A 22,863-nucleotide genomic window follows, 5' to 3' on the forward strand; every position below is an offset into this window, starting at 1 on the left:
AACCAAACTGGCAGGTGGGCCAGGCCTGGCACACAAGTAGGGCCTCAGCTAAAATAGCTGCTTGACTCAGTACTACCTCTCACCAGCTGACAACACATCCCTAAGTTCCATACCCCTCTCTAGGACTCCGTCTTTTCATTTGTAGAATAGAGCTAATTCTGCCTACAAGTTTAAATGGCCCTGAGTTGGTCACCACAACCCTGTCGTTTGCAAACCGAGGGGGCTGAAGCAGCAGTTCCAGCCTCTGTGGCTCCACTGTTAGCCCAGCTGATCTTTGTGAACTTTCCCCCAAACCACTGTGTCTCAAAGGATGGTCCTTGGGCCACCCACCCACGAATTACGGGGGCGTGGGTGGAGGCTCGTTAAATGCAGATCCCGGGCCTGATCCGGACCTGCCGTCTAGATCTCGTTTTAGGCGGCGCTCAAAGACCCCAGCCCAGGGAAATTTGAGAAGCGCAGCTCCAAATCTCCAGTGCTGACGGCTTCCGCTTCGGGAGCCCCAGGTACTGCTGTCCGAACTCACTTGGTGGAAACAGACATTTACCAGAAAGCCTGGGGTCGGGCAGTGGGCACTCCTACCGCTCTAACACTGCGTAGCTGAAAGAACTCGCTCCCTCAAAGGAGTCAGTGAGATTCGGCAGTCCACGTTACACCCATTTCGCTTCGCGGGGCGGGGCGATTGTGTAAAGCCGGCCCGGGTCTCGGCGCCCAGCCCGGCCCCAAACCTCCGGCCCCCAGGCCTCTCCGGGCTCCCGGCCCGGCGGCGCTGCTGCAGGGTGGTCGGGGCGCGTCCGCGGCTACTCACCCGGGGTGACTCGGCCGAGGGCCCGACAGTCGGGGCCAGCGCGGGAGAAGCGGGTGGCCGCGGCCCGGCCCCTGTCCCGCGGCACTTAAACCGGCGGCGCCGGGGCCCCGCGCGCTCTCCGTGTCCGGAAGGGGCACGCAGCCGTTCCGACCAGGTCGGCCCCAGGGCAGCGAGGCTAGCTGGGCGCAGGCGTCGGGGCGCGCAGCCCGAGGGCGGGTGCAGCAGGGGCACCTGGCTTACTGCACGCACGTGTGCGCGGGAGTCGGCACGCGCCGCGGCTGCCGGTGCTCCGCCTGCGCTCGGACTCGGCCCATTCTTCCGAGTCCCGGCAGGCGAGGGCGCTGCGACCTGCCCCAGCCTGGGAGGGGGCCAGGGGGCGGGAGGGGGCGGGAGGGGGCGGGCCCGCCCTCTGCCCGGGTGGCGGGACTGGGTCCGCACTGTAAGAGGCGGAGCCGAGAAGGGGCGGTCTCGGAGCGCCGGGATAAGAGCGCAGCGTGCTGGTAGCCTGGATCCAGCGCAGAGGTCCGGCGATGTCGCTCGTGCTGCTGAGCCTGGCCGCGCTGTGCAGGAGCGCCGTACCTCGAGAGCCGGTAAGCCCCCTGCAGCACCCCTTACCCCATCTCCCGGATCCTGACGTCGTCTGACCCGCCACTCCAGGCTGTCCCGAAGGCGTGCGCGGACCGCCGGCTGGAGGGGCATGCCTGCACCCTCGGGGGCAGCCCCGGACATCGGCGTCAGGCTGCTTGAGTCAGGGGCGTGAGAATCAGACAGACCCGGTCACAGATGCCCCCTGTACTGTTGGTTCTGTCATTTCTGCTCACCAAACTCCAAGTCCTGAACGGTAAAACGAAGGGCAGTACCGAACCCACCAGGGTCTCTTAAGGAATAACGACATGGCCTGCAATTAGCGGCGAAGGGCCTGGCACGTAGTCAGCACTCGTTATTGTTACTTGGGGTCTGCTCACCTGTTGGGGCACAAGAACTGTTTCTTCATTAGCACCCCCTCCCTTTTTGGCCATATTGATTACCATGTTCATTCGTGAAGACAGTTTCCTTTCTTCCCCAGTGCCCTGAATGATCGAGGGAATCTCCTGGGTCACTGAAGAGAAAACAGTTCATTCCCCAAATAACCTTTGAAACGATACCCCTGCCCTCTTAGAATAGCGTATAGCATCAAGCTCCGTAGTCACCTGCTGGTGGACAAACCCCATTCACCGTTTCCAGATGTCTCCAGCTCCTGTCCTTCCCCTCTGTGTCACTTCAGAAGCCCCCTTGACTTTTTGCACTGCAGGGAAGAATTCATCCCTTTTGCTGTAGTTGCTACAAGGCCAACAATTTGAGCTTGGTAGCATTTAGGGTTGTTGCTTGGCTGGTCTCACCGGCCCTTTGATAAGAACTCAGCTCCTGGTATGATGGCTTATTTGTTTAAAATAATAATAATAATAAAGTCTGGCCGGGTGCGGTGGCTCACGCCTGTAATCCCAGCACTTTGGGAGGCTGAGGCGGCCGGATTGCCTGAGGTCAGGATTTCAGGACCAGCCTGGCTAACATGGTGAAACCCCATCTCTACTAAAAATACAAAAAGTAGCTGGGCATGGTGGTGGGCGTCTGTAATCCTAGCTACTCAGGAGGCTGAGGCAGGAGAATCACTTGAACCCGGGAGCTGGAGGTTGCAGTGAGCGGAGATCTGCGCCACTGCACTCCAGTGTGGGCGACAAAGTGAGACTCTGTCTCAAAAAAAGAAAAAAAAGAATCTAATGATATCCCTTAGAGTTCATTTTTTTAAAGACAAATAAATGATTGACAATTTTGCCCAAACTCAAAGCACTCAAACCATCAAAAGTCTTAGGAGGCCTTAGAAGGTGTTTGGAAATGTAGATGCTCCGCAGGGTGTTCCAGAGCTGCTGGACATATCACAATGAGTCTTGTCATTTGAGCTTGCTGCTGGCTAAAGCCTTAATATTTTAGATTGAGTAATTTATTCCAGAACCAAAGCACAAATTATTTTTTTTTATGAAGAAACATGAGCAGCTAACTTCAAACGATTTAGTACCAGCTTTTCTTGAACACAAATAATTGCTTATGGTTTCCTTAATTGCTCAGTGAGTCCTTTTGTGTTAGAAGGGGAATATTTTAAAGAACCTGAGGAAAGTACCCTGGACTGCATTCAGAGCTTTCTTTTGTTCATCTCCTTGGCATAGCTACTCCTTAACCTGGGGTAGCCCAGTAAATACTCCAGGCCATCCTAAAATCCTAGAGTTAAACGTTAGAGTGTGAAGGGGCCTCACATCGGTCCCAAGTCATCCCCTGCTTGCAGCAGGGAAGGCTGACATCCGGAGACGGATGGAGACCCACGTCTGGTCTTCAAGTGAGGTTATGCACTGGCTTGGGGATCAGGTATACTGATGGCTAATCCATGGTCCGTCATAGCCTACAGTGGGGCAGCTTAGTTTTGCCCTAAGCTGTGAAGCAGAACCAGTTCATCTTTTATTGAAAGTTTGTCACTTGTGTATGCATGTAAGGGGAAAATGGTGTTCTACCTAATTTGGCAAAGGAGAGCTTGTGGTTTGCCGGCTTCAACATGACGCTTGGTTTTCTTCTCTCCCACAGACCGTTCAATGTGGCTCTGAAACTGGTAGGTACATTAGAGAATGGGTATTTGGGGCTTTACATTGAAAGCACAGCTGGACTTTTAGGAGGCCTAATATAGGCAATAGGTCATCGAAGACCAGGCACAGGGTGAACCATTGCTTTACTAGCTGTTGCGGATGAAGTCTCTGTCTGCTCAAAGCAGAACTCTGGGGCTCCATGGGAATGAAGACGTGTTTCAGACAGGCTCGCCTCCTGGCCAGTCAGGGTAGGACTTGCCATATAAGGTGGAAAATGATGCCTGCCACTCTGCAGAGGAAGATCGAGGCCGTGAAAGGAAGGTCACTTAGAGTTGGGACCAAGAAGCAAATGTTTCTTTCATAGGAGAGCGGGGGTTTGAGATGGTGACATTTGAAGAATGGGTAGGCTTCTGCCCAAAAAATGTGAGTGGGGAGAGTGAGCTGGAGGAGCGATGGCACCAGCAAAGGTTAGGAGGTGGGAAAGTGGGGGTTGTGTGGGCCAACTGGCTGGAATCCAGGGGCGAGGCCTGAGGAAGGCAAGGCTGACTCTAATAAACATGTCAAATACACTAAATATATACATATGTACACACACAGGCACCTGGAGTGGTCCCAAGTGCTCCGCAGGTGGAGGCCAGGAGGCTGAGAGTACTTCTCTTAGAGCAGCATTATCTCGGCTATAAATCAACATTGGCTATAAAGAAACATTTGGCCTTAGCAGGAAGAACTGAGGAATTGTGTGAGGTGTGGTGGCTTATACCTATAATCCCAGCACTTTGGGAGGCTGAGGCGGGAGGATCATTTGAGGCCAGGAGTTTGAGATCATTTTAGGCAACTGAGTAAGACCCCATCTCTACAAAAAAACAATTTTTTTAATTTAAAAAAAAAAAGAAATGAGGAATTGTGAATGGGGGAAGGTTTGGGGTGAGTCACTGAGAGGAGATGGCATGGCATCAGATTGGGCCGGGAAGGAGAGTGTCATGGAAGTCTTGCCTTTTCCCAGGGCCGTCTCCAGAGTGGATGCTACAACATGATCTAACCCCTGGAGACTTGAGGGACCTCCGAGTAGAACCTGTTAAAACTAGTGTTGCAACAGGGGACTATTCAATTTTGATGAACGTAAGCTGGGTACTCCGGGCAGATGGTAAGTTTGCATCTATCAGAGATAAGGCCCAAAATGTCTGCTAAATCAGAAATGTGCAGGCTATATGAACCATTAATTCCCCTCCTAGGCATAACCAACAGAAATACATGCATACATGCACCAAAAGCCACATACTAGGATGATCTAGTAACACTACTCATAACAGGCAACATTAGAAAGCACTCAAATGCCCAACAGTAGAAAGAAATCACCAAATAAATTCCGTTACAGCAACAAGAATGAATGATCTGTAACTACATATAACAATATGGATGAATGTCACAAACATAAGAAGGCAGATTCAAAAGAGTTTGTACATTTATATCTGTGTGCATGCCTGCAGGCATACATGCCATATGATCCCATTTACAGAAAAGTGCCAAACAGACAAAACCAATCTACTGGTTAGAAGTCAGGAGAGTGGCCAGGAGTGGTGGCTCACGCCTGTAATCCCAGCACTTTGGGAGGCCGAGGTTGGTGGATCACTTGAGGCCAGGAGTTTGAGACCAGCCTGGCCAACATGGCAAAACCCCGTCTCTACTAAAAATACAAAAATTAGCCAGGTGTGGTGTTGTGCACCTGTAATCCCAGCTACTCGGGAGGCTGAGGCATGAGAATCGCTTGAACCCAGGAGGTAGAGGTTGCAGTGAGCTGAGATCGCACCACTGCACTCCAGCCTGGGCAACAGAGTGAAACTCCGTCTCAAAAAAACCAAAAAAACCCAAAAAACCAGGTGCAGTGGCTCACACCTGTAATCCCAGTACTTTGGGAGGCCAAGGTGGGTAGATTACTTGAGGTTAGGAGTTCAAGACCAGCCTGGCCAACATGGTGAAACTCCATCTCTACTAAAAATACAAAAAATTAGGCAGGCATGGTGGCACATGCCTGTAATACTAGCTACTTTGGAGGCTAAGGCAGAATAACTTGAACCCAGGAAGGGGAGGTTGCAGTGAGTCAAGACTGCGCCATTGCACTCCAGCCTGGGTGACAGACTGTCTCAAAAAAAAAAAGTCAGGATAGTGGTTCCTGCTGGAGTAGGAGTGACTGAAAGGAAGCGCGAGGGACACACCTGAGGGAGTTTCTTAAACTGCCTACTGGTTGCATGAGTGTCCCGATGCAGCAAGTGGTACACTTATGATCTGTGTACTTTTCTGTGTATGTACTTCATGGAAGAAGATAAGGTAAGGCCAGAGATGATTTCCCCCACCCTACTCCTGTTTAGGGAAAGCACTGGCTTAGATAGATTACTTTTCTACTTCCCAGATGACGTCGTGAAGCTTTTGGCATTTCCCCAAGATTACACTGCAAGGCACCATGTGAGTTCTTTCAATGAGCTACTCCTGGGATCCTAATGCCCATCCTTTTGATTTCCATCTGCTAAATTCAGATTGGAAAAAAGTCTACCCAGTCAAGAATCCATGAGCACCAGGCACGGAGAGAGGAGTCACCTACAGTCTCCACCCAGGAGGATTCAGAGGGGTAGGGGAGGCAGACACAGGCACAATGTCAGGGGAGTCCCAGAAGGGAGCTATGCTTCATCTGAGTGGGATAGGGCGAGAGGAGCGGGAAAGGGGCCCCGGGGAGGCTGCTTTAGGTGAGATGCGGCCATAAGCGTTTGGGCCCTTACCTGGCACAGAGTGAGCTTTTTGTCAGCTGTGGTTATATGCTGTGGTGCATGAGTGAGTTGGGCTTTAAAGGAGTGAGACTTGAAGAGGCAGATAATGGGAGGAAAGGGCCTTCAGGGAGAAGAATCAGCATGGATAAAGGTGCAATCGGAACAGGTGTGGTTTGGTGATGACACTCTTGGAGGGTCTTTGTGGGTCTCCCTGAGGCCAGCCTGTTCCTCTTAAGAGACCCAGAATAGTGCAGAGCGATAGCCACCTTTGCAGGCATCCTATGAAATTCAAGCTGACCTGTGAGGAGGAGGGAGCTTGGGCTTTGGAATCTGAATTCATATCTGCTGCTTGCTGATGAGCTTTGTAAGTTTAAGCAGAGCTCCCTGAAACTTCCTAAGACTCACGAACCCCATCTATAAACTGGAGACAGTGGTGCCTACCTTTCAGTACTATTGTGAATATGAACTGACACATAAAGTAAAGCATGCTAGTAAAGTATCTGGTATCAAGTGAGCCACACAGCAAGTGCTAAATAAACCAAAGTCCTCTTGCCTATCTCGGCAGCCAGCATCCGCTTATTGAAGGCCACCAAGATTTGTGTGACGGGTAAAAGCAACTTCCAGTCCTACAGCTGTGTGAGGTGCAATTACACGGAGGCCTTCCAGACTCAGACCAGACCCTCAGGTGGTAAAGTAAGCACTTTTTTGTTTTTTGTTTTGTTTTTTGAGATAGGGTCTTGTTCTGTCACCCAGGCTGGAGTGCAGTGGTGCGATCATGGCTTCTTGTGACCTCAATCTCCTGGGCTCGAGCGATCCTTCTACCTCAGCCTCCCAAGCAGCTGGGACTACAGGCATGAGCCACCAGACCTGGTTAATTTTTGTAGTCTTTGTAGAGAGGGGTTTCACTGTGTTGCTGGTCTTCAATTCCTGGGCTCAAGCGATCTGCCTGCCTCAGCCTCCCAAAGTGCTGGCATTACAGGTATGAGCCACTGCATCCGGGCATAGGCACTTTTATGTATTTGGCTAATTGTTGCTGAAAGCTAGGCCCTTTGTTTGGGGAGCATGGATGATGTGCTGCTCACACAGGCTGGTAAATAGCTATGACTCAGAGCTTAGAGCAAGATCCCTTGGTTCAAATCCCATTTTCGGCTACTTCTGTTTTGTGCCTTTGGTAAGTCAGCATCTCTGGGCCTCAGTTTTTCCCTACCAGCTGAGGGAAGAGAACTGGATTTAAATTAGATCCTGACTTTAAAACTTTATACTTCTCTGATTCTATAAATTGTGTAGTGCTCATTCCCTAAGTAGGCATTGGTTGGAGACCTAAGTTTTCACAGAATAAGTAATGAAATACAAACTAAAAGGGCAACACACTAAGGTATACTGTTTCTGTATTGCAGTGTTTTGGGAATTGAGAGTTCCTTGCTTTGCCTTTCAGTGGACGTTCTCCTACATCGGCTTCCCTGTAGAGCTGAACACAGTCTATTTCATTGGGGCCCATAATATTCCTAATGCAAATATGAATGAAGATGGCCCTTCCATGTCTGTGAATTTCACCTCACCAGGTAAACTTCTTCACTTGTTTATTATTCTTTGTCTTGCTGGGATGCCTGCTTTGAGATATGTACAGAGAGAGCCCAGGGAACCCTGGATAAGGCTTTTGGCCTTGCTAAGTCTCAGTTCCCTTATCTAAAGCATGGACACAGTAGTAACCATACTTTACCCACAGAGCAGAGAGGATAAAGTCAGGTAAAATGTAGAGAAAAGCCTGTTCCTGTGTGCCAGGCACTGTGCTGAGTACTTGACATGCATCATCTCACTTAAGCATCCCAGCAACCCCAAGGTTGGGATAGCTGCATTTTACAGATGAAGAAACTGAGAGGTTAAGTCACTTTCCCTGGGTTATACACACAGTAAAAGTGAAGCTGACATTCACACTCTGGTCCTTCTAAAGCAATGCAGCTGAGCCACTCTTTATATCACTGATGCAAAATGTTTGTTCGTTCCAATCTCAGCTTTCTAGGATGGGCTGCCTATGGCTGGGCCTCTGAGGATCCACAGACTCCAGTTGGCTTGTCCCCCAGCTGTCCATGAGAGGCAGGGTGGTCCCAAGTTGGATGCTGGGCCCTTGCCCCAGCTCTGTGACACAGGACCAGTTCTCTGGTACGACAGCTGCAATGTCACACACAGGGATGTGATGGGGATAAGACAGGATGGTGTGTGTGAAGGGTCCGTCTGAGCCGAGTCACCCTTTCCATACCCTCATCCTGTCATCTGTCACAGGCAAGGCATCAAAGCCAAACGGGTGATTTCCACTTCACTGCTGGTATTGGAGATTGTGGTCCAGGGTGTTTTTGGTGCTGCACCATTTACTACACGTAGTTTCCAGCTTTCTAGATGACAGCAAACCTCATTTTGTTTTCAAATAAGCTTTTTTATTTTGGAATTATTTTATTATTTATTTATTTATTTTTTAGACAGAGTTTCACTCTTGTCACCCAGGCTATAGTGCAATGGCACCATCTCAGTTCACTGCAGCCTCTGCCTCTTGGGTTTAAGTGATTCTCCTGCCTCAGCCTCCTGAGAAGCTGGGATTATAGGCATGAGCCACCACGCCCAGCTAATTTTTGTATTTTTAGTTGAGATGAGGTTTCACCATGATGGCCAGTCTAGTCTCGAACTCCTGACCTCGCGTGATCTGCCCACCTTGGCCTCCCAAAGTGCTGGGATTACAGGAGTGAGCCACCGTGCCCAGCCTTATTTTGGAATAATTTTAGATTTACAGAAAAGTTGCAAAGATAGTACAAAGAGTTTCCATATACCTCTCACCCAGCTTCTCCTATTATTAGCATCTTATATTACCATGATACATTTGTCAAAACTAAGAAACCAACATTAGTACATGTCTGTTAACTAAACTCCAGACTTTATTTGGATTTCACCTGCTTTTTCATGAATGTCCTCTTTCTGTTGCAGTTGCAGTTAGTCCCTGTGTGTCTCTCCTCTGGTCTGTAACAGTTTCTTAGTCTTTGTTTTTCAAAATCTTGATGGTCTTGAGTTCTGACCAGGCATCCTGTAGAATGTCCCCCGGTTTGGGTTTGTCTCGTGATTAGACAGGGAATTCATATCACAGAGGTGCCGGGCTCTTATCGCATCCCATCAGGGGTGCATGGCACCCACATGACACCAGGCTGGGGGTCACCATCAACACTAGATTGACATGGGGCCTGCCAGACTTCTCCATGTAAACTACTGGTTTTCCCAACTCTCGTGTTTGGAAGCAAGTCACTAATTGTACCCCACCCAGGGGTGAGGGTATGGGAGTATTAGGCTTCACGTCCTAGAAGGGGCAGCGTCTACAGATATTACCAAATGTCATTTTCAAATGATGGATGGTTTTCGAGTCTTCTCTTAGGGATCGAAGACACTGTTCTGATAAAGGCTGTATTTAAATTAGACTCTGGTTATCACATCATGGGCAGATGTTCTCCTGTTTAACAGTAAAATGTTAGAGCCCTATTTGAATTTGCCATCTTACATATGGAATGTTTTGACAATTTGTTACAGGTGTGGCATGTGTATGTGGGTGTGCACTTGTTGGCAAAGGGAGTGGGGCAGAGATAGCTTTTTCTAAAATGTAAAAACTTTCATTCAAATTTACAGGCTGCCTAGACCACATAATGAAATATAAAAAAAAGTGTGTCGAGGCCGGTAAGTAAATACAGCATTTGCTTTTATTATTTGAAGAAACTTGTACCTTGAGGCAGCATAGCTCTCTTCATCTTTGCACAGATGAAGAAACTGAGCCCTAGGGGAGAGTCGCATATCCAAGGCACCCCCGACAGTGGCAACAGAAGCACCTAGGGCTCCTGATCTCCAACAAGCACTTTGCCCACTGAGTGGAGCAGCCTGTCCAGAAAGGGTTGGACCCTCAGTACATTTACATAGTGGAGCAACAGTCACAAAGAACCACCCCTACCCCCTTGGGTAACAACATTTTAGCCCAAGTGGCTCAGCAGTGCCAAAGGCTCTCCCTGATTGACGGGAGTCCTATGAGCCCTTCCACCAGCCCAGACACCAACACCTTCCACCTGTGGCCATGGGGACCCTAAGAACCTTCTGTTTGGATTAGCAAACATTCAAGGTGGGAGTGTGAGTTCGCTGAAGGACTGGCCCACATGCCCTCAACTTGTGTCCTCAAAGAGGATCACTTTTCACAGGCTAGTGAATTTTACCCCTTGAATTTTGTAATAATCCCCTGTAGGACTATCAGTCCCTAGTGCCCACTTTCCAAGGGTTTGTGTAAATTTCTGAGTATTATAGTGTTGGAAAGCTAATGAGGCTAGTGGTATTTGGATCAGTCCAGAACTTTTAGGCACCCTTCACCGCACAAGGCATCCCTGGTACCCTGTCAGACAGCTGTGCATGCTGTCCTTGCTAGAAGGCAGATTTGGATGCTGGTCTTCCCACTGAGGGTACAGGGAACACTGTAGGTGTGAGGAGGTCAGAGGGCCTTGAAGTCAGTCCTGGACCTGAATTCCTAAAGAAAGTTCTGAGCCAGGGCCTGAAATGGTCTCTTCAGTGGAGAAGATAATTTCTGCTATTATACATTGTGTTCCTGGAAATCAATCCAGTCCTTATTTGCAAGTCACATGAATGAAATGACTTTTTCTGCCAGAGCAGACCTATCAGGGTATATCCTCTAAGCTATGAGCCATTTCCTTCTTTCTTTGCATCCAGTGAAGCTGGCAGAATGGTCTGATGGATGAAGCTCCTGGAACACAAAATATTCTAGTGGTTATAGTCCTGATCGTGAATTCACTTGCTCTATAATCTTAGACATGTTTTCTAACCCGTGGCTCCTTCTCCCCATCCTGGGAAGGAGAAAATACTGACCCTATCCCTTAACTCAAAAGACAGGTTGAAAACAGCAGTGAGTAGCAGAACCAATCCATGCCTCCCACCACACTCAGTCCAGGGAAGCTTTTTTAGCAAAGCAGCGATGTACGGATCCCCAAACTGTCTTGGGCAGCAAGTGCTTTGAGACTCTGGAAACAATGATAAAAAGTTCACTGTGTAGCAGCGTCCCTGTCTCTTGGACATTGTTCCTGAGAACTTGGATTGTTTCCATAAAGCCCTGTGGGGAACTTAAATGAGGGAAGAGTTAGCAAGTTCATCTACATGGTTCTCTCTCAACTCATAGGAAGCCTGTGGGATCCGAACATCACTGCTTGTAAGAAGAATGAGGAGACGGTAGAAGTGAACTTCACAACCAGTCCTCTGGGAAACAGATACATGGCTCTTATCCAACACAGCACCATCATCGGGTTTTCTCAAGTGTCTGAGGTACTTTTTCTCTTCATCCCCTTCACCTCGCCCTCCAGCTTTCCTTAGTGCATTGAAGGAAAATGGGGACAGTATTGTCCAAACGTACTGGGCTACTTTGATGAATTCAACAGATAAAAACAAGTCCCTGTGGGCATCCTGAGAGATATCACTGTGAACCTCAAGCCACAGAAAGAAAGAAGTCTCTGAAGCAGGAAATGGGCCCTTCTTTACACACGGTCTAGTGAAAGGAGTCCTTTTGGGAAGCAAAGCTGCTTTGCTGGAAGCCTTCAATCTACTCACTCCTATGCCTCGTAATTCTGTTTTTGCAGGGCGGAGGTTGACACAGGGTCTCACTGTCTCCCAGGCTGGGATGCAGTGGCACAATCACAGCTTACTGCAGCCTCCACCTTCCGGGCTCAAGTGATCCTCCCACCTCAGCCTCCCCAGGTAGTTGGGACTACAGGCACGTGCCACCATGCCGAGCTAATTTTTTCATTTTTAGTAGAGACAGGGTTTCATCATGTTGCCCAGGCTGGTCTCGAACTCCTGAGCTCAAGCCATCTGCCTGCCTCGGCCTCCCAAAGTGTTGGGATTACAGGCGTGAGCCAGTGCGCCCGGCACCTCATAATTCTTGACTCTGTCTCTCTTAGCCACACCAGAACAAACGCACGCGAGCTTCAGTGGTGATTCCAGTGACTGAGGAAAGTGAAGGTGCTATGGTGCAGGTAAAGTTCAGTGAGCTGCTCTGGGGAGGGAAGGGACATAGAAGAGTTCTACCATTCATTGCTTTTAAGGATGCCTTCTCTCTTGTCAAATGCACTTCTGCCAGCAGATATGAGTTCAGTGGCGTTCATGGGGGCTCTCTCGCTGCAGCCTCCACACTGCTGAGGTCAGGAGGTCGACGTGGCAGTCGTGGTCCCTTTTGCTTGTATTAATGGCTGCTGACCTTCCAAAGCACTTTTTATTTCCATTTTCTGTCACAGACACTCAGCACTCAGGGATAGCAGTACCATTTTACTTTCCCAAGCCTTTAACTGCAAGATGAAGCTGCAAAGGGTTTGAAATGGGAAGGTTTGAGTTCCAGGAAGTGTATGAACTCTGGAGACAGGCTGCCAGTCCTCTCTGGGCCACAGGGGACCCAGCTGAACACAGGAAGTTGGAGCAGTAGGTGCTCCTTCACCTCTCAGTACATCTCTTTAAACTCTAGTTTTTGAGGTGGGGACACAGGAGGTCCAAAGAGTAAGGAGCTTCCGTGCTCCATTCCCTGGAATAAAAAGTGCTCAGACAGGCCAGAGGGGGCAGGCACCAGCCAGGATATGATGGCTGCTACCCTTTTGTGGAGAACCACATACTTCCCTTACTACAGGGACTTGCAAGTCCTAAAGCACTGGCTGAAGGAAGCCAACAGGATCACTGCTGCTCCTTTTTTCTAGAGGAAATGTTTGTCTATGTGGTAAGATATGACCTAGCCTTTTTAGATAAAGGAACTGGTGTGTTAGTAACATGTACAAAGTTTAGGTTCAGACCCCGGGAGTCTTGGGCATGTGGGTCTTAGGTCATTGGTTTTGACTTTAGGGCTTTGTTACAGATGTGTGACCAAGGGGAAAATGTGCATGACAACACTAGAGGTAGGGGTGAAGCCAGAAAGAAGGGAAGTTTTGGTGGAACTAGGAGTCATGGTGAGATTTAGCTCTGATGCATGGTGTGAACTTTCTGAGCCTCTTGTTTTTCCTCAGCTGACTCCGTATTTTCCTACTTGTGGCAGCGACTGCATCCGACATAAAGGAACGGTTGTGCTCTGCCCACAAACAGGCGTCCCTTTCCCTCTGGATAATAGTAAGTGCCCAGTCACTTCAACCAGATGATCAAAGTGGCTCAGGACACACAGTCACAGCCCCCCACTCAGTATGTGGAAGGGTGTATGTGTGGGTAGTGCAAGGGGTCCCTGCCTGTGTACACCGAACTGGGGTGCAGAGAAAGCTAACAGTGCTGTCCCAGAGAACCTAGAATCTGAGTAAGAACAGGTTTTATTTGTAAAACCACTCATGACTATTTATAAAGCAGGATACACAAAAGGGAAAAAAAATACACAGTGCAAAATGGATGTTCTGAGTGCCACAAGGATCTGCTGAAAAAAGTCAAAGGTGTAAGACAACTGGGTATATATGTGAATGAATATTTCACCATATTCTGATTCTCTTACCAGTCTCAGTGGCCCCGGATTAGCTGTTGGTGTGGTCACACGGCCAACATCTGGATAACAAATGAGGAATAATGGCACCGCCTCACTGGTGCCTGAGAACAGCATGTTTCGGAAAATGTCTCTGGAGTTAGAGATGTGTTAGCTTTTTCATTACAGATGGAGAAATACAATATTTACACAACAGACCGGGGTGGGGTCAAAAGTTGGAAGGCATCATTAGACTCAGCCAAATGAAGTGAAGACAACCCAGGTGCCTGGCAGTCCTGACCTGTGCGTGGGCAAAGCCTTACAGATTCCTGGGCACTCTGTGCCTGAGCTTACCTGATGTTCCTGTGAGGCGGGTGGCACTACCCTCCATGTATGTCAGTCTAACAAGATGACCTGTAAAAATGCCATCTATACGTGCTACGTATGTAAGCAGTTGTACCGAGAATAACATTAATTCCTTAAAGAAAAAAAACTGGACAGAAACCGTAGTTCCTACTGTGAAAATGCCTGTGCATATCAGGAGAAAGTCAGAGATTTTAGGACTGTTCTTAACATCCTAGGTCCCATATCCCTTTCGAGAATCTAATGCAAGACCTGCACACTCTAGGGAAAAAGATATGATTGGCAGACTCTCTAAAGAGCTTCTGACTGATGGTTTTAAAGGGATCTAAACCTCTACAAAGTGGCTGGGCACGATGACGCATGCCTGTAATCCCAGCTACTTGGGAGGCTGAGGCAGCACTGCTTGAACCTGGGAGGCAGAGGCTGCAGTGAGCCGAGACTGTGCCACTGCACTCCAACCTGGGCGGCAGAGTGAGACTCTGTCTCAAAACTAAAAAATAATAAAAAATAAATAAACCTCTACAAAGTATACAAAGTCTTCGTTTTTAAATAAGAGATATGTGTGGATTTGTTTTCCAAAGGTGAATAAGCTTTGTTTTCTCCAGACAGAAGCAAACCGGGAGGCTGGCTGCCTCTCCTCCTGCCGTCTCTGCTGGTGGTGACATGGGTGCTGGTGGCAGGGATCTATCTAATGTGGAGGCACGGTAAGGGTTATAATTCTTTAAAGACATCCTCATAAGGAAATAACATTTTGAATTTTTTTTTAAAGAAGATTCCTCTGGAGGCAATCACATGTTGGCATTTCCCTGAGTTAGATAGCATTTATGTAATACCTTCAAGTGCTCCTACGGAGACTGATACGAGCATCACTGGATTACACATGCCAGGTGAAAGTAGGGTCAGGACTTCCAGATCTTCTGACTGTCCCATTTTTACCATTGATCCATCTACCAGTACTGAAATGGGCAAAAGATGGCTGATAACAAATTACACTTTACTTGTGATGGTTACTCTATGCTAGTTCCTGTTTTTTAGAAAACAGTTCTTCTGAGGTGTAAGAAAAGCTTTCGCTTGGATTCATACACAGTTGACCCTTGAACAACAGGTTTGGACTGCACAGAGCCACTTACACCTGGATTTTTTCAATACATACACTGGAAAATTTTTTGGAGATTTCTATCAATTTGAAAAAAAAAACTCAGATGAATTTATTTTTCAATTAAAATATTGAAAGAAATTAAGAAAAAGGTATGTCATAAATGCAGAAAATGTATGCAGATCCTAGTCTATTTTATAATTTGCTACCATACCAATAGTTAACTATTTTAACTATTAAAAGTTAAAAAATTTATCAAAACTTAAACACACACATACCAACTGTACACAGCACCATTCACAGTTGAGAGAAACATGAGCATAAAGATGTGGTATTAAATTGTAACTGCATACCATTAACTGCAGTGTGCACTGTCCTGCTGTTAATAATTTCCTAGCCACCTCCTGTTGCTACTGCGGTGAGCTCAAGTGTTGCGAGTATCCACTTAAAACACCATGTGATGCTAATCATCTCCAAACGAGCAGTTTGTCTCTCCAATAAATTACATATCACAGTAGAAAGTATCTCCAGTGGTTCTCTTGTATTTTTCGTGTTTAGTGCAATATTGTAAACCTTTAATAACACCTTAGGACCCATACCAAGTGCCACTAGTAATGCTGGAAGTGCTCCCAAGAAACAACGTCATGAAAAAAAGAAAAAAAAACTTTTTTTTTCACTACAAGAAAAAAAGCCAAATTGCTTGATATGTACCATAAATTGAGGGTCTGCAGCTGTGATTGTTCACCATTTCAAGATAAATGAATCCAGCATAAGGACCATAGTGAAAGAAGAAAAAAATTAATGAAGCCATCACTATAGCTACACCAGCAGGCATGAAAACCTTGCACATTTTGCAGAATACCTTTTAATCCTGTATTGAAAATGTAGCTTTTATGTGAGTACAGGATTGCTATAAGAAAGGCATAACTGTAGACTCAAATATGATTTGAGAAAAAGCAAAGTCATTATATGACAACTTAAAGCAAAAGGAAGGTGAAGCATCTAAAGCTGGAGAATTTAATGCCACTAAAGGATAGTTTGATAATTTTAAAAAGTGGATTGGCTTAAAAACTGTCAAGATAACAGGAGAAGCAGCTTCTGCTGACCAAGAGGCAGCAGATGAGTTCCCGGATGCCATTAAGAAAATCACTGAGGAGAAAGGATAGCTGCCTGAACAGGTTTTCGGTGCAGATGAAAGTGTCCTCTTCTGGGAAAAAAATGCTACAAAGGACATTGATTAGTAAGGAAGAGAAGCATGCGTCAGGATTTAAGGCAGGAAGGGACAGGCTAACTGGACTGCTTTGTGCAAATGCAGTTGGATTTATGATCAGGACTGGCCTTATCTATAAAGCTGCTAACCCCCTGGCCTTGAAGGGAAAAGATAAACACCAGCTGCCAATATTTTGATTGTACAATAAGGAGGCCTGGACATTGAGAAAACTTTTTTCTGGGTTGGTTCCACTGATGCTTTGTCCCTATAGTCACAAGTACCTTCCCAGGAAAGGATTGCCTTTTAAAGTTCTTTTGATATTGGACAATGCCCCCAGCCACCCAGAACCCCACGAGTTCAACACCAAAGTCCTCAGTGGTCTCCTTGCCCCTAAACACATAATCATTTGGCCTCTAGATTGGGAGCCATAAGGACCTTCAAGGCTTATTACACACAGTACTTTATGGAAAGGATTGTCAACACTATGGAAGAGAACCCCAACAGAGAGAACAACATGGAAGTCTGGAAGGATTACATCACTGAAGATGCCATCATTGTGAGAGAACAAGCCATGAATGCCATCAAACCCGAAACAATACATTCCTGCAAGAGAAAACTGTCCAGATGATGTGCATGACTTCACAGGATTTACAACACAGCCAATCAAGGAAATCACAAAAGAGATTGTAGATGTGGCAAAAAAGGTGGGGGGTGAAGGGTTTCAAGATACGGATCTCGGAGAAATTCAAGAGCTAACAGATAACCACACTAGAGGAACGAAGAAAAGACAACCTGATGGAGACGAGTGCTTCCCAATCGGTGTGAGGTGATGATGAAGACGACACAGAAGCAGCAGCGCCAGAAAACAAATTGACATTAAACAATCCGGCAGGTTTCTGATCAGTCAAGACTGCTTTTCACTTCTTTTATAACACAGACCCTTCTATGATACAAGCATTAAACCTAAAGCAAATGGTGGAGGAAGGATTGGTACCATATACAAATATTTTTAGAAAAATGCAAAAGCAAAAGTCAGAAATTATGATGTATTTCTGTAGTTACACTGAGGTGCCCACCTCTCCAGCCTCCTCTTCCACCTCTTCTGCCTCTGCCACCCGTAAGTCAGCAAGACTAACCCCTTTCTCCTCTTCCTAGTCAGCCTACTCAACTTGAAGATGGCAAGGATAAAGACTTTTCTGATGGTCCACTTCCATTTAATGAATTAGTAAATATCTTTTCGCCTCATGATTTTCTTCCATTTTTTTCTCTAGCTTAAATATAATAGAGCACATAATACATATAAACATGTAAAATATGTGTTAATTGGCTGTTTGTGTTCCTGGTAAGGCTTCCAGTCAACAATAGGCTATTAGAAGTTAAGTTGTGGGAAAATCAAAGGTTATAGGAGATTTTCAACTGCATGCAGGGCCAGTGCCACTCCCTGCCATGTTGTTCAAGGGTCAGCTGTACTCTCTAAGGACTTTGCCAGCTTAAAAACATGGAGTATTTGAATACAGAAACCAGAGTATTTACATACTCTGCTCGAGGCAGAGCTCTTAAAAAAACTTCTCCTCCTCTTCTCCATACCTAGAAAAGGAAATACAAATGCATCCTTTGAGTCATTTGTGATGTTGTAAATAGAATGAGATTAACTCCATGCTCTAAGCTAAGAAAGCCACAGGGGCACTTGGAGCTCAGGAATACTTACAACATTTAGGGATGCTGTCTGACCTGTATTCATTACAGTAGTTTCAAACATGGTTTCTGTTTTATAGCACCATATAGGGCAGAATTCCAGGTAAGTTCCAGGGGCTGAAAAGGGGTCCCACTTAACTTTGGGAACTGTAAAGAAACTACTGCCTGCAGGTAGAAGACAGTACAAGCAACTACTGAATTGACCCAACTCAAAATGTGAGGTGTAGAGGCCAAGTGTCCCTGTTCATATACAGCACTAAAAGTACTGAGGTTACAATCACCCACCTCAAACAAAGTATCCTTTTTTTTTTTTTTTTCTTGTTCTTGAGACAGGGTTTCACTCTGTTGCCCAGGCTGGAGTGGAATGGCATGATCTTGGCTCACTGCAACCTCCGCCTCCTGGGCTCAAGTGATCCTCCCACCTTAGCCTCCTGAGTAGCTGGGACCACAGGTGTGTGCCATCAAGCCCAGCTAAGTTTTGTACTTTTTGTAGAGATGGAGTTTCGCCATGTTGCCCTGGCTGGTCTGGAACTCCTGGACTCAAGTGATCTACCAGCCTTGGCCTCCCAAAGTGCTGAGACGACTGGTGTGAGCCACCAAACCTGGCCAACAAAATATCTTAAACCTAAAGTTTCTATGAATTTATTTGAAAAGAGAAGGCTTGGTTGAGAGGATTGTTTTAGTGAGAGGGACTTAGAAAATACTGCTTTTAAAATAAGTGCGGGGAAAAGAAAGAGAGATCAGACTGTTACTGTGTCTATATAGAAAGAAGTAGACATAAGCGACTCCATTTTGTTCTGTATTTGAGATGCTGTTAATCTGTGACCCTACCCCCAGCCTTGTCCTTGCAAGAGACATGTGCTGTGGTGACTCAAGGTTTAAAGGATTTTGGGCTGTGCAGGGCGTGCTTTGTTAAACAGGTGCCTGAAGGCAGTATGCTTGTGAAAAGTCATCACCATTCTCTTAATCTCAAGTTCCCAGGGACACATACACTGCCAAAGGTCGCACACTGCCAACGGTCACAGGGACCTCTGCCTAGGAAAGCTAGGTATTGTCCAAGGTTTCTCCCCACGTGATGGTCTGAAATATGGCCTCGTGGGAAGGGAAAGACCTGATCGTCCCCCACCCTGACACCCGTGAAGGGTCTGTGCTGAGGAGGACTAGTTTAAGAGGAAAGAAGGCCTCTTGGCAGCTGAGAGAGTGAAAAGCATCTGTCTCCTGCCCGTCCCTGGGCAATGGAACATCTCGGTGTAAAACCCGATTGTATGTTCTGTTTACTGAGAAAGGAGAAAACCGCCTTAGGGCTGAATGTGGGACGTGCTAGCGGCAATACTGCTCTTTATGCACTAAAAAGGTTTATGGAGATGTTTGCATATGCATATCAAGGCACAGCACTTCTCCTTAAACTTATTCAATGTCACAGAGATCTTTATTCATGTCTTACTGCTGACCTCTCTACCATGATCCTATTATCCTGCCACTTCCCTTTTTCTAAGATGGTAAAGATAATGATCAATAAATACTGAGGGAACTCAGAGACCCGTGCCGGCGTGGGTCCTCTGTATGCTGAGCGCCGGTCCCCTGGGCCCACTTTTTCTTTCCCTATACTTTGTCTCTGTGTCTCATTTCTTTTCTTAAGTCTCCCGTTCCACCTAACGAGAAACGCCCACAGGTGTGGAGGGGCAGGCCACCCCTTCAAATAAGGTTTAAAAAGTTAAGGTTTAAGCATCAGTGTGTTTCAGGTGATGTGTTCAAAAGGAACATCAGGATGTCTTTCCTTGCTGTCACTAACAAGGCCCTTGGTGCTCAGCTGACATTCTCTAGCAAGGGTTCATTTGTCAGGGATGGTTTAGAGTGAAAGCCTGCTGTTTACTGTTCACAGATAACAAATGCTTTTCTCCCCTGACAGAAAGGAACAAGATGACTTCCTTTTCTACCACCACACCCTCCATTAAGGTTCTTGTTGTTTACCCATCTGAAATATGTTTTCATCACACAATTTGTTACTTCACTGAATTTCTTCAAAACCATTGCAGAAGTGAGGTCATCCTTGAAAAGTGGCAGAAAAAGAAAATAGCAGAGATGGGTCCAGTGCAGTGGCTTGCCACTCAAAAGAAGGCAGCAGACAAAGTTGTCTTCCTTCTTTCCAATGACGTAAACAGTGTTTGTGATGGTACCTGTGCCAAGAGTGAGGGCAGTCCCAGTGAGAACTCTCAAGACCTCTTCCCCCTTGCCTTTAACCTTTTCTGCAGTGATCTAAGAAGCCAGACTCATCTGCACAAATATGTGGTGGTCTACTTTAGAGAGACTGATACCAAAGACAATTATAATGCTCTCAGTGTCTGCCCCAAGTACCACCTCATGAAGGATGCCACTGCTTTCTGTGCAGAACTTCTCCATGTCAAGCAGCAGGTGTCGGCAGGAAAAAGATCATAAGCCTGCCACAATGGCTGCTGCTCCTTGTAGCCCACCCATGAGAAGCAAGAGACCTTAAAGGCTTCCTACCCCACCAATTACAAGGAAAAAACGTATGATGATCCTGAAGCTTACTATGCAGCCTACAAATAGCCTTAGTAATTAAAACATTTTATGCCAATAAAATTGTTTCAAATACTGCTAACTAATGTAGCATTAACTAAAGAAACATTTACAACTTCAAAGCTAAATGAGTTTTATACATAGAAATCAATTAGTTTTAATTGAAAACTGTAACCATTTTGATAATGCAACAATAAAGTATCTTCCAGCCAAACATCTAGTCTTGCATAGTCCATGCATTGCAATGTACACAGAACTGTTTAGCTAATATTCTATGTTTAATTAATGAATACTAAATCTAAGAGCCCCTCACTGGTTCACTCAATAGCATCTTAGGTGAAAAACCTTCTATTACGTGCAAAAAATCGTGGTTTTTAAGATAACAAAAGTAGGCAATAAACAAGCTGAACCCACCTTTACTGAACCAGATGATCTAGTATATATGTAACCACTTGTATGATTTAGTATTTGCATAAGACCTTCCCTCTACAAACTAGATTCATATCTTGATTCTTGTACAGGTGCCTTTTAACATGAACACCAAAATACATTACCCACAAACTTGTCTACTTTTGCCTAAAGTTACCGATTAGAGGTCACTGTCAGAGTTCTCAGTTTCTTAGTTAAATGAAAATAATTCTTAAGTTGAAAGCCCTCTTGAAGTAACCTTTTTATAAATCAGTTATTATAATGGTTTACTTAAATAAAAAACAGGGCTGGGTGCAGTGGCTCATGCCTCCAATGGTAGCACTTTGGCAAGGCCAAGGCAAAAGGATCACTCAAGACCAGACTAGGTCACAAAGCGAGACCTCCATCTCTACAAAAGATTTTAAAAATTAGCTGAGTGTGATGGTGTGAGCCTGTGGTCCCAGCTACTAGGGAGGCTGAGGTGGGAGGATCACTTGAGCCCTGGAGGTCAAGGGTACAGTAAATGGTGATTGTGCCACTGCACTCCATCCTGGGTGACAGCGAGACCCTGTCTAAAACAAACAAACAAATGAAAAAACCCCCACAGAATGACAGAACACAAAAGATGGTGAATTTTGTCTTCCAACTTTTTACTCTTCTAAAAGCAATTTTTTTTTTATTTTTATTTTTTGAGACGGAGTCTCCCTCTCTTGACCAGGCTGGAGTGCAGTGGCGCCCTCTCGGCTCACCATAAGCTCCACCTCCCGGGTTCATGCCATTCTCTTGCCCAAGCCTCCCAAGTAGCTGGGACTACAGGCGCCCGCCACCATGCCGGCTAATTTTTTGTATTTTTAGTAGAGATGGGGTTTCACTGTGTTAGCCAGGATGGTTTTGATCTCCTGACCTCATGATCTGCCCGCCTGGGCCTCCCAAAGTGCTGGGATTACAGGTGTGAGTCACTGCACCTGGCCTAAAAGCATCTTTTTCTTAATGCAGAGGTTACATTATATTAGCATATATGTTTTTTTCTGGGAATGCTTATTTCACACAGAACAATACTGAATCTTCTCTGGAATGTGGATCAATTTCAGATGGATGACTATTAAAATGTGTATATTTGCAGATTATCCTTAAAGGGCCACCTCATGCCTTCTAATTTATGTCTTATGGATAAAAAATCAAAATGAAGCATAAAATAAAAACTGTGTCCAGCTTTACAAGTGGACACTTAGTAATGGCTGAGGCAATATGTTTAATGTAGCAAATTTCACTTATTTGTCACGATCAGTTTTCACAGTGCTTGTAAGTGCTGGTAACAGAAGATGGACATGGTTGATGTCAAACTTGGACCAGAAACCAACTTCCTTTGAATCAGCTCTACCAGTTATATAAGAGCAATATGCTGTTAGTTCGTGAAGAACTATTTAACCAGAAATACATTATGTTTTGTTTTGTTTTTCTGAGACGGAGTCTTGCTCTGTCGCCCAGGCTGGAGTGCAGTGGCGGGATCTCGGCTGCAAGCTCTGCCTCCTGGGTTCACACCATTCTCCTGCCTCAGCCTCCCGAGTAGCTGGGACTACAGGCACCCGCCACCACGCCCAGCTAATTTTTTGTATTTTTAGTAGAGATGGGGTTTCACCATGTTAGCCAGGATAGTCTTGATCTCCTGACCTCGTGATCCACCCGCCTCGGCTGCCCAAAGTGCTGGGATTACAGGCGTGAGCCACCGCGCCCAGCCCAGATACATTATGTTTTTGAAAACAGGCAGCTGATACAAATTTGCGTTGAAACACCCCAGAAACATAAATGACATCAATATTCTATAATGTTGTTAACACATTTAAAAAATAAAACATACAATTTTCAAATTGAAGGCACACATCCC

General features: G+C 46.2%; 2 protein-coding genes across 5 annotated transcripts in view; one reads left to right on the plus strand and one right to left on the minus strand.

The window, feature by feature from the left end:
* The window catches only part of CHDH (choline dehydrogenase), a 34,724-nt gene extending 33,587 nt beyond the window's left edge, over window positions 1-1,137 (minus strand). The window contains exon 1 of one of the 2 annotated variants that reach the window (XM_033210138.1): window positions 806-1,137. The gene's annotated coding sequence lies outside the window, so the exon portion shown is untranslated. The remainder of the gene's footprint in view (window positions 1-805) is intronic. The other variant, XM_033210140.1, reaches the window with a different exon arrangement.
* Window positions 1,138-1,236: 99 nt separating this feature from the next.
* IL17RB (interleukin 17 receptor B) lies at window positions 1,237-20,989 on the plus strand. 3 transcript variants are annotated; one of them, XM_033210141.1, is made up of 11 exons: window positions 1,238-1,395; window positions 3,416-3,440; window positions 4,418-4,558; window positions 6,739-6,866; window positions 7,609-7,735; window positions 9,834-9,881; window positions 11,374-11,516; window positions 12,149-12,223; window positions 13,235-13,334; window positions 14,637-14,735; window positions 19,942-20,786. In XM_033210141.1, exons 1-11 carry the CDS (start codon window positions 1,336-1,338, stop codon window positions 20,466-20,468), a joined length of 1,473 nt encoding a protein of 490 aa, XP_033066032.1. In that variant the 5' UTR covers window positions 1,238-1,335; the 3' UTR covers window positions 20,469-20,786. The 3 variants fall into 3 exon arrangements, with proteins under 3 accessions (XP_033066034.1, XP_033066032.1, XP_033066033.1); XM_033210142.1 differs by lacking the exon at window positions 9,834-9,881 and having other exon boundaries at window positions 19,942-20,989; XM_033210143.1 differs by lacking the exons at window positions 3,416-3,440; window positions 4,418-4,558; window positions 6,739-6,866 and having other exon boundaries at window positions 1,237-1,395; window positions 19,942-20,989.
* The last annotated feature ends 1,874 nt before the right edge of the window (window positions 20,990-22,863 follow it).

Source organism: Trachypithecus francoisi, unplaced genomic scaffold (assembly GCF_009764315.1).
Source record: "Trachypithecus francoisi isolate TF-2019V2 unplaced genomic scaffold, Tfra_2.0 Lachesis_group0, whole genome shotgun sequence".
NCBI lineage: Eukaryota > Metazoa > Chordata > Mammalia > Primates > Cercopithecidae > Trachypithecus > Trachypithecus francoisi.